This window comes from Leucopleurus acutus, assembly GCF_964270905.1.
Source record: "Leucopleurus acutus genome assembly, chromosome: 16".
In the NCBI taxonomy this organism is placed as follows: domain Eukaryota; kingdom Metazoa; phylum Chordata; class Mammalia; order Artiodactyla; family Delphinidae; genus Leucopleurus; species Leucopleurus acutus.
In genome coordinates this window covers 73,718,900-73,734,767 of record NC_139158.1, presented here as the reverse complement: position 1 = coordinate 73,734,767, position 15,868 = coordinate 73,718,900, and the positions used below count along the sequence as shown (strand labels likewise).

General features: G+C 46.1%; 1 protein-coding gene across 5 annotated transcripts in view; it reads left to right on the top strand.

Moving 5' to 3' along the window:
• SLC13A3 (solute carrier family 13 member 3) overlaps nucleotides 1-15,868 on the top strand; it is an 84,784-nt gene that overhangs the window by 56,081 nt on the left and 12,835 nt on the right. For all 5 annotated transcript variants that reach the window (XM_082857745.1, XM_082857746.1, XM_082857744.1 and 2 more), the window contains 4 exons: nucleotides 3,742-3,837; nucleotides 4,813-4,917; nucleotides 9,266-9,363; nucleotides 14,497-14,609. In XM_082857745.1, the coding sequence (XP_082713871.1) occupies nucleotides 3,742-3,837; nucleotides 4,813-4,917; nucleotides 9,266-9,363; nucleotides 14,497-14,609 (412 nt within the window). The remainder of the gene's footprint in view (nucleotides 1-3,741; nucleotides 3,838-4,812; nucleotides 4,918-9,265; nucleotides 9,364-14,496; nucleotides 14,610-15,868) is intronic.

The following is a 15,868-nucleotide window of genomic DNA, read 5'->3' as shown; positions in this document are numbered from 1 at the left end:
GGGTACTTTCTATGTATGACAAGTGATTCTTGTTTTCTACGTATGGGAGCGATAGAAATTTTTCCATTTAAATACATTTCTTTAATTAAAATGCTGAGTCTAGTTGGAGGAAAATGTTAAGGAAACACGAGCCCCGTGGTATGTGGCTATACGAACGTTTGTGAAAGTAGGTTATGAATGCCTGGAGTTTGGGGAATACTAAAATAGGAGCTGCAGCTCAGGGCTGGGGTAGCAGGCATGTCATAAAGTCATTCTCTGATTCAGTCCCCTCACCTCTCTGGGCCTTAATTTTTCTCATCTGTAAAATGGGACCAGTAAGAGCTACTCTGGATCAAAGAGATGTGAAAACACCTTGAGACTAGAAAGGCTCTGATCGTGGTGTTCCTTGATCCCTCAGAGCAGAAACTCAGGGTTCAAAGCCCAGCTTAGCCGAGAGAAGCAAGCCCAGACATTGGACTCAGATAAACCAGAGTTCACATCATGGTTCTGCATGACCTTGAGCAACTCTGTCACCTCCCTGAGCCTTTAGTTCTTTAATTTCTTCACTTGTAGATGGGGGATAATAATGAGCTACACCTAAAATAAAGTCTAAATGAGGGAGAGTGCGAAAACTGCCCAGTGCTGAGCCTGAAACAGAGCCCCTTTCTCCTGTCTGCCTGTTCCTTGGACATCTGCAATACTCGGTCTCGGAGGAGGCTGTGATGAAGGAAATGTAGGTGGAGGGAAGCCCAGTGAGAGAGGTGTTTCTGGGTGGGTAGCAGGAAAGGTTCCGGCTAATGCCATGACACCACCTTCCTTCAGCAAGTATCCACCGAGCATCTGCTACGTGCCTGAAGCTGTCACACAGGTGCTGAGGATGCAGCCCCTGGGCAAGGCTGAGGCACTCCTGCCCTTGGGGAGCTTGCAGTCTAGGTCGGGGGAGACAGACAGTGAACAACTAATCAAAGCAGAAATACCAGTCATGATTAGTGCTGGGAGGGAAATGGATGGTGAGATCTGATGGTGCACGCTAGAGGGCTCTCACCTTACTGGGAGGGCAGGAGAGCTTCCTTGGGAAAGTGCGTTTGGAGCAGGAATAGGAAGAGTGAATAGATTAACTCAGTAAAGGGGAGAGGGAGATAGGGGTGATGAAGAGCATTCCGGGCAGATAGAGCAATGAGTGCAAAGGCCCCCAGGCCAGAGGTAGCAAGGGGTCTTCTGCAAATGAAAAAAGGTTAAAGGGACTGAGTTCGGGGTGTGCGGGAGATTTGTGGGCGATGAGGCAAAATGATCAACTGGGCATGATTTTACGCCCCCCACCGCACCCCGACCCAGGGACTTTTGGCAACGTCTGGAGACATTTTGCTTGTCACAGCCAAGGAAGTACTCCTGGGGTCCATGGGGTAGAGGCCGGAGGTGCTGCGAAACATTCTACAACATACAAGTCAGCCCCCTACACCAAAGAATTATCCCACCTCACAACAAAGAATGATCCTGCCCCAATATTGTCAAGAGCTCCCAGACTGACAAACCCTGGGTTAGATCACTGAGGGCCTTGTGGGACGTGGATCTTCACAAAAAAGAACCGTTGTGAGGTTTTTAAAAAGCATTTATTTTTTTAATTTGGATAAGCAACACATACACACGGTTCAAAAATCAAAAACAATACAAAGAGGTATGCAGTGAGAATTCTTCCCAGCCATGCCTTCGATTACCCAGTCACCCAGTACATCCCTCCCAAACAGGTATCCACTTTTATTGGTTTCTCGGGTAATCTTCCAGAGTTTCCATAAGCAAATACAAGCAGATACTATATATTTTCTGGTGACTGGTCTCCCTGACAGATACCATTTTGTATAGTAACAGGTATTTTTGTAAGGTAGATTTCCATAGGAGGGATTTCTTTTTTTTTTTAATTAATTAATTTATTTATTTTTGGCTGCATTGGGTCTTTGTTGCTGAGCGCGGGCTTTCCTCTAGTTGCGTCGACCAGGGGCTACTCTTCGTTGTGGTGTGCGGGCTTCTCATTGGGGTGGCTTCTCTTGTTGCGGAGCACGGGCTCTAGGTGTGTGAGCTTCAGTAGTTGTGGCATGCAGGTTCAGTAGTTGTGGCTCACGGGCTCTAGAGCGCAGGCTCAGTAGTTGTGGCGCACAGGCTTAGCTGCTCCGCGGCTTGGGGGATCTTCCCGGACCAGGGCTCAAACCCGTGTCCCCTGCACTGGCAGGCGGATTCTCAACCACTGCACCACCAGGGAAGCCCCATAGGAGGGATTTCTGGCTCAGAGAATAAACACTTTATTTTAATAGATATTGTCCAGTCGTTCTCCATAGGAATTGCACTAATTAGTTCCCCCATTTACAATGTATGAAAGTGTCTGTTTCCATGCAGCAAAGTGGATTTTTGCCAATCTGATAAGAGAAAAATAATTTGCGTTTATTTTAGAAGTAATTTTGAGAAACTTTTCATATTGAGGAACAATATGAAAACTTTTCATATATTCATGGGAGACCCTGGTATTTCCTTTCCTGTGAATTGTTAAACTGTGTGTTTATATCTTTTGTACATTTAAAAAATTGATTGTTAGTCTTGGTTTTATTGATTTCGAGTACTCTTTCTATATTGAAAGATTAGTGCTTATTTTGAGTATGAGTTGCAAATATTTTTTCCTGATTTTTTACTTTGATTATAGTGCTTTCTTCCATGCAGAATTTTTTAGAAACATTTTATGTAGATGAATTTATCAATCTTTTCTTATGTGTCTTCTGAATTTTCAATTACAGTTAGAAAGGTCTTTCCATTATAGGAGTTATAAAAGAATAATCCCATGTTTTCTTCTAGTATTTTAATATTTTTTATGTTTAAATTTTTTATCTATTTGGAGCTTATCCTTAGGGTGCAGTGTAAGGATCCAACCTTGGGGTACAGGTTTGGATCCAACTTTTTTTTTTTGTTCCAGATGGCCATCCAGTTGTCCTGATACCATTTACTGACACACAAACGTTTTTAATTTTAATGAAGTCAATTTATCTATTTTTGGTTGCTTCTGCTTTTCGTATCACGTCTAAGAAATATTTGCCTAATCTGAAGCCATGAAAATTTACCCTTATGTTTTCTTCGAAAAAATGTTACAGGTCTAGCTCTTCTTCTATTTAGGTCTTTGATCCATTTTGAGTTAAATTTTGTATGTGGTATGAGGTAGGGGTCCATGCTCATCTTTTTGCATGTGGCTATCCAGTTGTCTTAACACCATTTGTTGAAAGACTATTCTTTCCCCATTGAATGGTGTTGGTACCCTTATCAAAAATCAATTGACCATAGAAATGTGGGTTTATTTCTGGACTCTCAGTTTGATTCCATTGATCTGTAGGTCTAACATCAATGACTGAACAGATCATCTTTTCTACACCAAGCTGGGATACCAACTTTATCATAGATTGAATCCCCATTTATGGTTTTGTCTATTACTGGACTTTCTATTTTATTTCCTTGGTTTATCTGTTTATTCATGAGTCTGTTTGGCCCCCTAAAGGATTTTAAGCCTGGAAGCCATATGATCAGATTCACATTTTTAGAAGACTATCCAGGCTATAGGTGGGCAGAACAGATTTTAGAAAGGGAACATAGAGGCAGGCCGACCACTCAGCAGGCTGTTGCAGAGTCTCCAAAACAGAGATAGTGAGACCTGGCCAGATGGTGGTGGGGTAGATGAGACGCCAGTTAGACTGCAGTGGCCGCTCCTAACCTCCCCACTTTCTGTTTCAGGGGCTGGAGGAAGAAGAAATCTGAGATCAGAAGTGATGCAGAAAGTAGGGCTCGAGCCATGATTCAGGAGGAATTCCAGAACCTGGGGCCCATCAAGTACGTGGCACAGGGGTTCTCAGGGTGGGGAGAGAGCCAGGTACTAGACTTTCAAGACAGCTACCTCTTGACTTAATCCCTGACCCCCTTGGAGACTGAGTCCCAAGGGGATTTCAGGACCAACGGCCTGGGAGCCTAGAGATGGAGGGTAGGGAGATGACTTACACAATCAGCTCTTGCCCTGTCGCTGGGGTAGATACCCTGAGGACCAGTAAGCTTCTCAGGTTGAACTTGGAGGGGGAACCTGTCACCTTCCCGCCTAATGCACACTTTCCTTCCTGGTTCATGGAATACCAGATGCTGCCTTGGGTGGCTTCCAGAAGCTTGTTTCGTGCATATTTCTCACGTAGTGAAAATAACTAAGAGTTAGCAGGCCTTCACACAAGGTCTGACTCTGCCACTAATTTTTTGTGTAGCCTTGGGCAAGGCACTAACCCTCTCTGGGCCCTGCTCCCTGATCTGTGAAATGGGCACATTGGGTAGATATTTGCTGCAACATTTAGGGATTCTCTCTTTCTGCCTCTGTCTACCGCTCTCTCCATGTCTGTCCCTCTCTGTGTCTGTCCCCCTCTGTATGTATGGCTGTTCCTCTCTCTTTGCCTACCTCTCTGTTTCTGTCAGTTTCCTTTCTCTCTGCTTTTCTGACTCTGTCTCTGTTTCACTTCTTTCTCTCTCTGGATTGTCCCTAGGACTATGGGAAATTCCCAGCGGGAGTGATATGAATGGTTTGTGGGGAGGGGTGCCTGATGCTCAGGAAGGATCCTAGGGCAGCATGGGAGCCCCAGGAAAGGAATCACTTACACCTGGGACACCACTCCCCTCACTCTCGGGACCACCTGGGGAGTGAACTACTTCCAGCTTTCAGAGGTAGGGCCTGGCCCAGTCACACCCAGTAGGCCCCTGCCTGAGAGCTTCCTGTGCTGTGGTCCAGCCACAGTCCACGGTCACAATGGTGTCTGCATCTCTGCGCCACAGGTTTGCCGAACAGGCCGTGTTCATCCTTTTCTGCATATTCGCCATCCTCCTCTTCTCCCGGGACCCGAAGTTCATCCCTGGCTGGGCCAGCCTCTTCACCCCTGGGTGAGACTCTGGGGACCCATGGGATGGAGTCCAACAGGGAAGACTCGGGGCTGGGCCGCCGGAGCTGAGGAGGCAGTGTAGCTGGGGAGAACTGGGCTAGGTTTCCACCTCTCATCCCATGTAATTATTAACAGTTCCTTCTTTTGCCCTCAAAAGAGTTTAGGTTTGGATGATGAAACGTTTAGCATCTCCTGTGTTAAGAGCTTTGCCTTTGGAATCAGACAGAACTGGGTTCGAATGCCAGCTCCGCCACTTACAAACTGTGCAACCCTGAACACGTCATTCATTCATTCATTCACTCAAACAACTTTTATCGAGCACCTATTTTTTGTTAAACATTATGCCAGCAGCTGGGGACAGAGATGAAAACAAATAGACAACAAAATAACTGCAGATTGTAATGAGTGCTGTGAAAGAAGGAGTGAGAGGGTTATACTCTCAAAGAATGGACTGGGGGGCATTGACTTTGGATAGGTTCTGGAAAGAACCAAAGTTTAGGAAGAGTAAAAATTAGAGACACACTGGGAATATCTACTAAAAGCCTGAGGTGGAAATCAACATTTGAAGAACTGAAAGAAGCCCAGTGTAACCAGGGCCTGGTGGGAGGGAGGAAAATTGGCAGACATGTGACTGGAAGGGCAGGTGAGGACCAGACCATGAAGGGCCTTGTTGGATATGCTAAGAGTTTTGGTCTTGTTTTTTTTTTTTTTTTTTTTTTAATGGGAGATCAGTAGCAAGCTATTGGAGGGTTTTAAGGTACTTAATCTCTCTGTGCCTCAGCGTTCTCATCTGTAAAATGGTATTGTAAATAGTCCAATTCTCACTGAATTGTTCTAAGGAGCAGTGAGTTAATACATGTCAAGTGATTAGACTGGCACCTAGAAAGAGCTCAGTCACATGTTAGCTGTATTTATTAGGGAATGGATAGTGGGGGCAAAATATAGGTGGGGAGAACAGTTAGGAGCTATAGCACCACCTAGATGACCCCAGCGGTCGTCAAACCAAGGCTCATGGACCAAATCTGGTCCACCGCTTGTTTTTGAATTTTTTTTTAATGTTTTTAAGTGGCTAGGGGAAACATTTTGTGGCACATGAACGTTATATGAAATTCAAATTTCAGTATCTACAAATAAAGTTTTATTGGAACACAGCCACACCTATTCATTTACGTATTGTCTGTGGCTGTTTTCGTATTGTGTGCCCTTTATAGGAGATGTTTACTGAACCCTGGTTGAGGATGAAAGCTTCGATGGCTTGAATGAAAGTGGGGGCAATGGAGATGGAGCAGACAAGATATATTTCAAAGTTGGAAATGATAGGACTTGCTACTGGGTGGGATTTGGGGGCATGAGGGAAAGGAGTACCTGCATAGGTGGGTAGTTGGAGAATAACATTTCTTTAGGGGGTTGGGGGTGGCTTATCAACAATTCCATTTTGCAGTTGCTTTAGACGTGTCAAGTCTAGAATGCCTTTCAAATACTGCAAAGGGTAGTTAGATGCACAAGCCTGAAGCTCAGAGGAGTCAGGTTGAAGATATAAATCCGGGGGTCACCATATAAATTTCCAATTTAAATCCCTAGGAATTGATGGGCTCAGCCAGGGAAAGCATATGGGAGCGTAGAGAAGACTCTGAGGAACCCCAACGTTTAGGAGCTGGGTAGAGAATGATCCCATTAGAGAAAATGGAGAAGAAGCAGTCTGCGAGGTAGGGGGAAAACACTGGAGCAACGGACTAGCGCAGGTCAAGAGAGGGGAGTGTTTAAGGAAAGAGTGAGTGGGCAAATGTGTCAAATTCTGGTGTGAGTTAGAACACGATTAGATGGAAGATACGTCCTCTGGATTTGGTGAGCTCTGATGATTTTGATCGGCACCATCCAATAGAGATGTTATGTGAACCACAAATGTGATTTTAAATATTTTAGTAGTCACATAAAAAAGTAAAAAAAAACCAGACAGATGAAATTAATTTGAATAATGTATTTTATTTAACACTATATCATTTCAATATGTAATCCATATAATAAATTATTGTTGAGCTATTTTACATCATTTTTTCCACACTAAATCTTCAAAATCTGATGTGTGTTTTACACTTGCCACATTTAGTCTTGTCACATTTCAAGTGTCCAATAGACACATGTGGCTCATGGTGACCATACTGGATACAGCAGCCCTACACACTTCACCCTCTGAGCCTCACACTCCCCCCACCCCTGGTAAAATGGGGGATACACGTTTCATGAGGGTTCTTAAGAGGAAGAAACAATATAATATCATGGAGCCAAAAGAAGTGGCTCTTATTACCATTCTTTTATTTTTCCAAAATGTAGGTACTTTGGGTTTTTTTTCAAATGAAATCTGGTGTTATAAACATTCCAACAATAGTGAAAATCACTTAGAACCTCAGTCTGCAGTTCTGATGTATGTCTTTTTTCTGACTTAAAAAATGCCTGTCTGGGAACTGTTCTACATCGTGATCGCATTGGTGGTTATAGGACCGTATACATTAGTCAAAACTCATTGAACTATATCCTTAAAATGGGTGCATTTTATGGCATGTTAATTATACCTCAATACAACTAATTTTAAAACACATGCAAACTCACTAAAAAGAAGCCTAGCAAACACAAGAATTTTTTAAACAGAAATGTGATTACAGTAAACATAGTATTTGTTGTTTTTTTTAACTTTTTATTGTATATTGGAGTAGAGTTGATTAACAATGTTGTGATAGTTTCAGGTGTACAGCAAAGTGATTCAGTTATACATATACATGAAACATAGTATTTGTGATCCGCTTTTTTCTTTGTTGTTTAGTTACAAAATTATGCTCATTATAAAAACTCAAACAATGCTAAATTGAAAAAGTAAAAGTTAGTTTTCCTTCATTCCCCAGAGATTATCACAATTAACAGTTTGGTGTATAACATTTCAGATACACACACACAACCCATATTAATATATACACACATACATATATGTTTACATATAACAAAAAATTGGAAAATACAATAATACGATCATAGACAACCTGCTATTTCTGACCCACTTCATTCTTTTTAAACAGTGCATTGTAGTCTATAGAATGGGCGCATCTTAATTTAACCAATTAAATCCTTTTTGGATCGTGTCCAATACTGCAGATAAAAACTTGCTTTTTTTTTTAAATTTACAAGGTAACTTGGTTGTATTTCCATGTCAAATGTAACAATTGATAATATCTTTTATCCTTTTTTTGAACAGCTGAGGGGTATTTCATTATATATATTGTAATACACAGTGTATTTAAACATGTCCCTACTAAAAATCCTCCATTTTTTTCTAATCTTATCAATAATGAACATCCCAGTACATAATCTGTGTACAAGAGCCCAGTTATTTCCTGAGGATAAATTCCTAGAGGTACAACAGCTGGATTAAGGGGTATTCACATGTAAAGTTTTGAAATATATTGCCAGCATGTGTTTCTCAACATCCTCATTAGATATTATGACCCTCTTCACGTTTTGCCTGTCTGTTAGCATGTGTTTTGATCTGTATTTCTCTATTACAGTGATATTGACCATCTTTTCCAGTTTCTTGGCTGTTTGAATACTCTTAGTCCCAAATATGTGGGCTGAAGGCCCTTTTGTTGGCACTTGGCTCTGTGCCTCATTGAACTTGGAGCCAGATATATCTGAGTTCAAGGCCATCTCCTCTACAGACTATGGTCTGGCCCTGAGCAAGTTGCTATTGCTCTTTGAGCCTCAGATTCCTCATCTGAAATGGAAGATGCCTGCCCTCAAGGGCTGTTTCTGAGACTTCTGTGGGCTTAATGTCTCCATAGGACATGTTGTGGATCCTTGGAAGGTGGTAGTGAGGTTTTGAGGGGCTATGAGGTGGGCTCCATCTGAGCTCTGCTGGTGTGAATGGGCTGCCTCTCCATGTACTAAGCTGCCCATCCCAGGAGGAATGCAAGCAGGAGCTGAACAAATACATACAGGACTGTTACAGGAGCCCCGGTTATGGTGACGCATGGGGGTACCAGAGACCCCAACCTTCTGTGGCTCTCAGATTCTCCCCTCTTTGATCAAGTCCCTCTTCCTAGGGTCCTTGAAATGGGAGGATAAACATTTGTTTGGCTCAAGCAGAGTCTAAATGCCCCAGAGAGCAGTGGATAAAGAGCTTCTGCATCCATGGGTGGTTGCATCCCTGCTGATTGCAGTGCAGAACAGAATCCGGTGGCCTCCGACAATGTTCGCTTCACGGTGGGCCTAATTCCCTTCGACAAATCCTCATTTGCAAATCTGCCAAACCTTGGCCTGCTGAGATGCCCAGGGTCACATGCTTTGGGGCCTTGTCATTGTAGGTTTATTTCTGATGCTGTCACTGGCGTGTCCATTGTCACCATCTTGTTCTTCTTCCCATCCCAAAAGCCATCTCTCAAGTGGTGGTTTGACTTTAAAGGTAAGGTGGGCAAGGCTGGGGTATCGGTGCCTGGAGCGTGGTAATCAGTGGCCTGAAGGTGGGGCCCTCCTGGGACTGACAGCCCTATTGTACGAATCACGCGGTGCTGCTTCTTCCCTTGCCCTGTCTGAGCATTTACCATGTCTGGGTACTCAGTGCTGCCAGAGGTGACAGTCCAGGGCAGGGATTAGCAATTATAGTCCATGGGCCAAATCCAGCTGGCTGGCTGTGCTTATACAGCCTGTGAGCTAAGAATAAGGGCTTTCACATTCTTAAAATGGTTGAAAAGAATCAAAAGAAAAATATTTCATGACTCGTGAACGTGGCATGAAATTCAAATTTGTGTCCACAAATAAAATGTTTTTAATTTCTTCAATAAGAGGTTTGCGGACATCTATTAATATTTTCTTTAGTCATATAAGTACCTATACAGTAGCCTCGACTTTGCCCAGAAAAACTCTGGGCCCAAAGCAGGAGTTGCAAGTCAGTTGCCTACGGGCCCGGAGATGAAAACCTCAAGCTGGGTTTAAATGGATAGCAAGTGGTGGGGGAACTGAGGCAAAACTGGCTCTAGGCATTCAGATTCAGCCTCAGGGAATCACTGAGCCCTCCACACCAACCTGCCTGTAGGCTGGCCTTCAGATCACCAATCTGTGACCCCACCGGAATTCCAGCCGGTGTCTGCAGAAGAAGGTGCCAACGCCTGCCACCTGTGACAGAGGCTGTGACTGGCCCATCTCCATCTGGGGCAGTGGGATGAGCTCTGGACCAGGAGTCAGGAACTAGGAGGTCATAATCCAACTATCTTCTATTGTTGGAAAAAAATAGCGTATTACACAGGACAGCTCCGGTTTCCAGGAGGAGTGGGGTTTTGTGTGTGTGCAGTGCGGCGTACAGACCAGTAGGGAGCCGATTTCCCAGGGGCGCACAGACTGTAGCGGAGCTGGACCTCGAGGAGGCTTAGGCTGTGGCCCCTGAGGCTCTGCCACTGAACGGGATTCAGTTTTTCTCTTCCTCTCTGCTTCTCTGTCTGTGGCCAGCCAGCTTTCCTCACCATCCACTCTCGGTATCATTTCTTGGTCTGTTCAGAGTTTCTACTGCTTCTGAGTTGTGGCATCTCAGTGGCTTCTGCTTCATCCGAGTTCCCGCTTCATTGTAACTTCTGTTCCCTTGTGGGGTAGTGCCCTTTCCCTCACAGTACCTAATCCCACTGCTCCGGCTACTTCCTGCCTCCTGTTTCTGTCTCCCGAAGCATGGAGTCCCACACACCTTCTGCTTCCTCGTAGCAGCTACTCTCTTAAAGGCTTTGCTCCGTCTCCGGGTGTGTCTGCTCCCTCCAGCCACTGCCCCCTCACAGCACCTTTTTCCTCACACGTTCTGCTTCCTCGGAACTCAGCCCGCTCACGGCCTCCATATCACCCGGCCCTCTCTCTCTGTCCGCTCTCGCATCCTCAGTTATCACTTCTCTTCACCGAGTTGTCTCTCTACTTCCTACTGATGCTTCTGAGTCAGAAACTGCTTGGTCCAGCTTGTTCTTATAAAAGCAGATCGCTTCCTACTGTGTCACCTCGTGGCCTCATAGTTTCCTGGCCAGCCTGTGGCCTGGCTGCTCTAGATCAGGTGCCCAGCCATGGTTCTGTCACCTGCGGGTGGGCTCATAAGGCCCAGAGCTTCCTCTCAGCTGGGACTGTGGGGAGGGCACTATGGCATACATGTGCGGAATCCCAGCTCTGTTACGAATTTGCTGGGTGACCTTGAGGAAGTTCCTGTACCCTCTGGGCCTTGCTCTCCCAGTTAGGAAGTGAGTGGGGCCCTTAGTCACTTTTCACCCCTGGCTTTAGCAGTTCTCTAGGACATGTCCAAACGCAAACGCCACATAACATTTTTGTGTGCCGCTGATTGGATGCAGGAGAATGTGTTTGGTGAAACTTGGCCCTCCCTGTCCATCTCTCCTTTCACACTTTTGAAACAGAGGACAGTTTCTGTATTACAAGGAAAACAGCAGCAGAGGATGATGGTAATTGGCAAGACCTTCAATGTCAGAGCCTGGTGGGATCTGTGGAAAACAGCCAAGCCAACGTCCAAATAAAGGGAGCAGCTGTTACTCAGTCTCCCTGACTGTCCCCGTGTAGGAAGCACGACTAGTTTTGCCAGATTTGCTGATTTTTTAAGAGAAGCAAAGAATCTGGAATTTTATGAAATCTCTCTGATTTTAAACTTTGGCAGCTAACACTGGAAAACGAATACTATGTGGGCCCATCCAGTAGTGTTAAAACACATCTCTAGGTTGGATCCGGCCCATGGAGTGTAGCATCCTGCCTCAGCTGAGGGTTCTTTAAACTGGAGTTTTCAGTGTTGCCCAGTGGGTGGGGAGAGGGAATTCCACCCACACTGCCCATCCTTCGGCAACCAGTGGGCCCGTGCAGACTTGGCCGAAATGATGCTTTCTAGTACTCAACACCCATGTCTTACAGGCAGCCTTAGAGAGTGGTCAGTCAGTTTCCATGGAGAGAAAGTGACTTGATCAAGGTCACACAGCTAGTTAAAAAGAGACAGGAGGTGGAACCCAGACATCCAAGCCAATCTTGATTTTCTTATCTTACCCACTGTCTTCCATTCTTCTGTGGATCTGAGTTGCACTTGCAACTCCCTTTATGGTCACTCAGCAAGTATTGATGCTCTGCCTACTATGTGCCAGGCACTGTGCTTGTGGTTGACGATGATGATGATGATAATGACAACGATGTTGATGAAGATGATGACGATGTTGATGATGACGATGATGATGACGATGTTGTTGATGATGACGACGATGTTGATGATGATGATGACGATGTTGATGATGATGACGATGTTGTTGATGATGATGACAATGATGTGGATGGTGATGTGGCTGGTGAGGAGGAGGAAGAGGAGGTGGAGGGTGTCGTTGAGGAGGAGGAGGAAGATGACCACCATGTGGATGATGACAGCTTCCATTTCCTCTTTGCCCAAAAAGCTCTTCCTCCAGATATCTCCAGAGAAGCCTTCTCTGACTACATCTATTAAAAGCACCCCTCCTTTGTCACTCTGTCCCTTTCCTGTATTTTCTTTCTCTTCATAGCACATACAGTGTCCCAACATTATACATTTATTGATTTATCACCTGCCTCACTTATTGGAATATAAGTTTTCCAGTGGGCGGGGTTTTCTCTGTTTTCACCACTCCCATATCCGCAGTGTCTAGAAGAGTGCTTGACACATGGTAGGTCCCCAGTATACACTTGTTAAATAAATGACCGAGGACTTGCTCTGGGCCACATCCTGGGCTGAGCCCTTTGCATACATGGGCCCGTGTCATCTTCCCAGCTGGTCTCTGAGAAGGTACTGCTGCTCCCTTTCGCAGATAAGGACACTGAGCCTCAGAGAGGCAGAGCCACTAGCCCAAGTCACATAGCCGAACGGCAGAGCCAGGATTGAATCTTTCTAGTTCAACCTCACAGCCTGTGCTTTCAGCTCCTGCTCTAGAAGGCAGCTGGCATAACGTGGAAGTGAGAAATTTAGACAGTTAGAGGCTGCACGTATGAGAAATAGTGGCAAGGGCATGGTTGGATGGGAAAATAATAAAGGCAATAACAGCTAACGTTAATTGCCATTACCATATGGTGAGCAGTCTTATAAGCACTCACCACTTAACTCACTTCACCTGCATTATGTTAACTCATCTCTGGGCCTGCTGCCTCCCCTGTGGGACCCTGAACAGTGAGTCACTTTACTTTTTCCGACCTTGGCTGTCTCTTTAATGAAATGCTGTTTTATTGCCTGAAGGCAGAGGGCTGGGCCTCCTGACATCTCCAGCTGCCTCTTCGAGTTCTGGGCTTAAGTCATACATTGTGTTTGGCCCAAGAATCCCCTGGCGGTGTGTGACGTCAGAACCGCCTGGGTACACCCAAGGGCTGCAAATTATCTAGGGGAGGGCCTTTATTAAGTAGCTTTGATGGTCTTTATTATCCAATTATTAACTTTTGTTTTAGAAAACCACGGTGTACAATTTTGAAAAACACTGAAAAGGGGAAACAAAATATCAATGGGTACTAAACCAGGAACTGTCCTGACAGAGGGCGAACTGCTGTGAATGGGCCAGACCCATCCTCCTCCAGAGAGGCCACTGGCAGCCCGCGGTGAAGAGTGCCAGTTCAGGAGTGCTTATTCGGCACCAGGCACTGGGCTGTGTGAGTTGAATATATTATTCGACAAGTACTTATGGAGTGACTTCCAGGTGTCAGTCAGGGACACTGGGATACGGCTGCAAACTCAACAGAAACGTCTCTCCACTCACAGCTCCCTCATTGCTTCATCAGTGCCCACGAGAACCCCCAGGTACGATTATTGTGTCGGGTACTGGCTGAGGATATGGGGGCTTAGAGGCAAGGTCACGTTTCAAGGGCACACAGGGAGCCAGGGTCCAGGAGGATGCTCTCAATGCAGGGATGACCAACTATAGCCCGTGGGCCAAATCGGGCTGCCACCCACTCTGTCAATAGAATTTCATGGAAACACTGCCACACCCACGTGTGTCCGTTTTGTCTGTGGCGCTTTCATGCTACCGTGGCAGCCTTGCTGCAACAGAAGCCTGCAAAGCCTAAATTAGTCACTCTCCAACTCGCTACAGAAGACATTTGCCGACCCCTTGTTCTAACTACTGCAGACGTGGCTGCTTCTGAAGAAATACAAATCATCCTGTACTCCCGTGGACCAAACATTCCCTTGGTTTCTATTCTCCTGCATTTCCTTCCTCTTTTTCCCCTCTCTGTACACCTTCAGTTACAAAGAGGGCCTTTTCTCTTGTAAATGAGAGTGAAAATAGTACTTACCCAGAGGGGCTTGTCACGAGATTTAAAGGACGTTCTGCGTGTGGACTGCCCAGTTCCAGAAGATTCTCAAGCTGCATTCTGAGTAGAGCAGACGCCCCAAATCAGACGCTGGAGCCAGATTGTGGCTTCCTGGAGACCCCTGAGTGTCCCCACCAAGATGGGGCTGCTGGGGCCGGTATCTCCTCCTCCGGCTGACTGTCCTGAATGTGTGTTGGGTCCCCCCCCCTGCCCGGAGGGGAAGGGTGTCCCCTCCCAGGCTAAGTGTCTTCTCTCTGCCCAGCTCCCAACACAGAGACAGAGCCCTTGTTGACATGGAAGAAGGCTCAGGACACGGTGCCCTGGAACATCATCCTTCTCCTGGGAGGGGGCTTCGCCATGGCCAAAGGCTGTGAGGTAAGAGCAGCAGGCAGGCTGCAGCCTGGGGAGGTGAGTGCCGGTCCCGGGGCAGCCGCAGGTGCGAGAGCAGAGGCAGCAGACTACACGGGCGCCGCGGGCACCACAGATTCCCCATCTGCCACACGAGGGTCATCATAGTTGACACCTCACAGCTCCCTGCTGCGCCTGGCGCTGCCCAGAAAGAGAGAAAAAAGGTACGATGTAGAATCTCAAGGAGCTTGCAGTGAGCATTACACTAGTACTACTACTAATATGACTAGAGGGTCCTGTGGGCACAGAGGAGTCACAACCTAGCAGGCTCACCCTGTACCAGGCACTGTTCAACGTGCTTTACACATATCTCATTTAAACTTCCCAGCAAGCCTATGAGATAGATGCCATCGTTATCCCCATTCTATAGATTAGGAAACTGAGGCACAGGGAGGTAAAGTAACTTGCCTGAAGCCACACAGCTATGTACTCAGGATAAGAATCCAGGTAGTTTGGCTCTAGAGCCTATGCTCTTGACCGCTATGTTAGGTGTTGTGAATATTAATTACTTGGTGTTACTATTAATGTTATTCTAGAGGGCTCTGTGAGCACAGGGGCAGAGCCGGGACTAGACTGAGGCGAGTGAGGCACTGACAGAGCAGAATTTCCAGAGGCACGCAGTCTCAGCACAGCCAGCCCTGCTCAGAGGAAGTGCAGCTTCAGTGTCCAACATGTGTCATATTATCTCATTGAATCCTCACACTGGCTCTCAGGGTTGGGGAATATTTATTTTTTTTTATTTTTGGCCGTGTTGGGTCTTCGTTGCTGCACGCAGGCTTTCTCTAGTCGCAGCGAGCGGGGGCTACTCTTTGTTGCGGTGCGCGGGCTTCTCATCGCGGTAGCTTCTCTTGTTGCGGAGCACGGGATCTAGGTGCGTGGGCTCAGTAGTTGTGGCTCATGGGTTCTAGAGCGCAGGCTCAGTAGTTGTGGTGCACGGGCTTAGTTGCTCTGCAGCATGTGGGATCTTCCCGGACCAGGGCTCGAACCCATGTCCCCTGCACTGGCAGGCGGATTCTTAACCACTGCACCACCAGGGAAGTCCCGGGAATATTTTTATACCCATTTTCCAGGTAGAAAAACCAAGGCCTGGAAAAATGAAGCGATTCTCTTAAGGTCATACAGTTGCCCTCTGCTTAAGGGGTGGGGTTCGAACTCCAGTCCATCTGATTTCAGAGTCCAGCCTCCTAACGGCTCAATCCTGAGAACTTCCCAAGTGCCAGGCACCT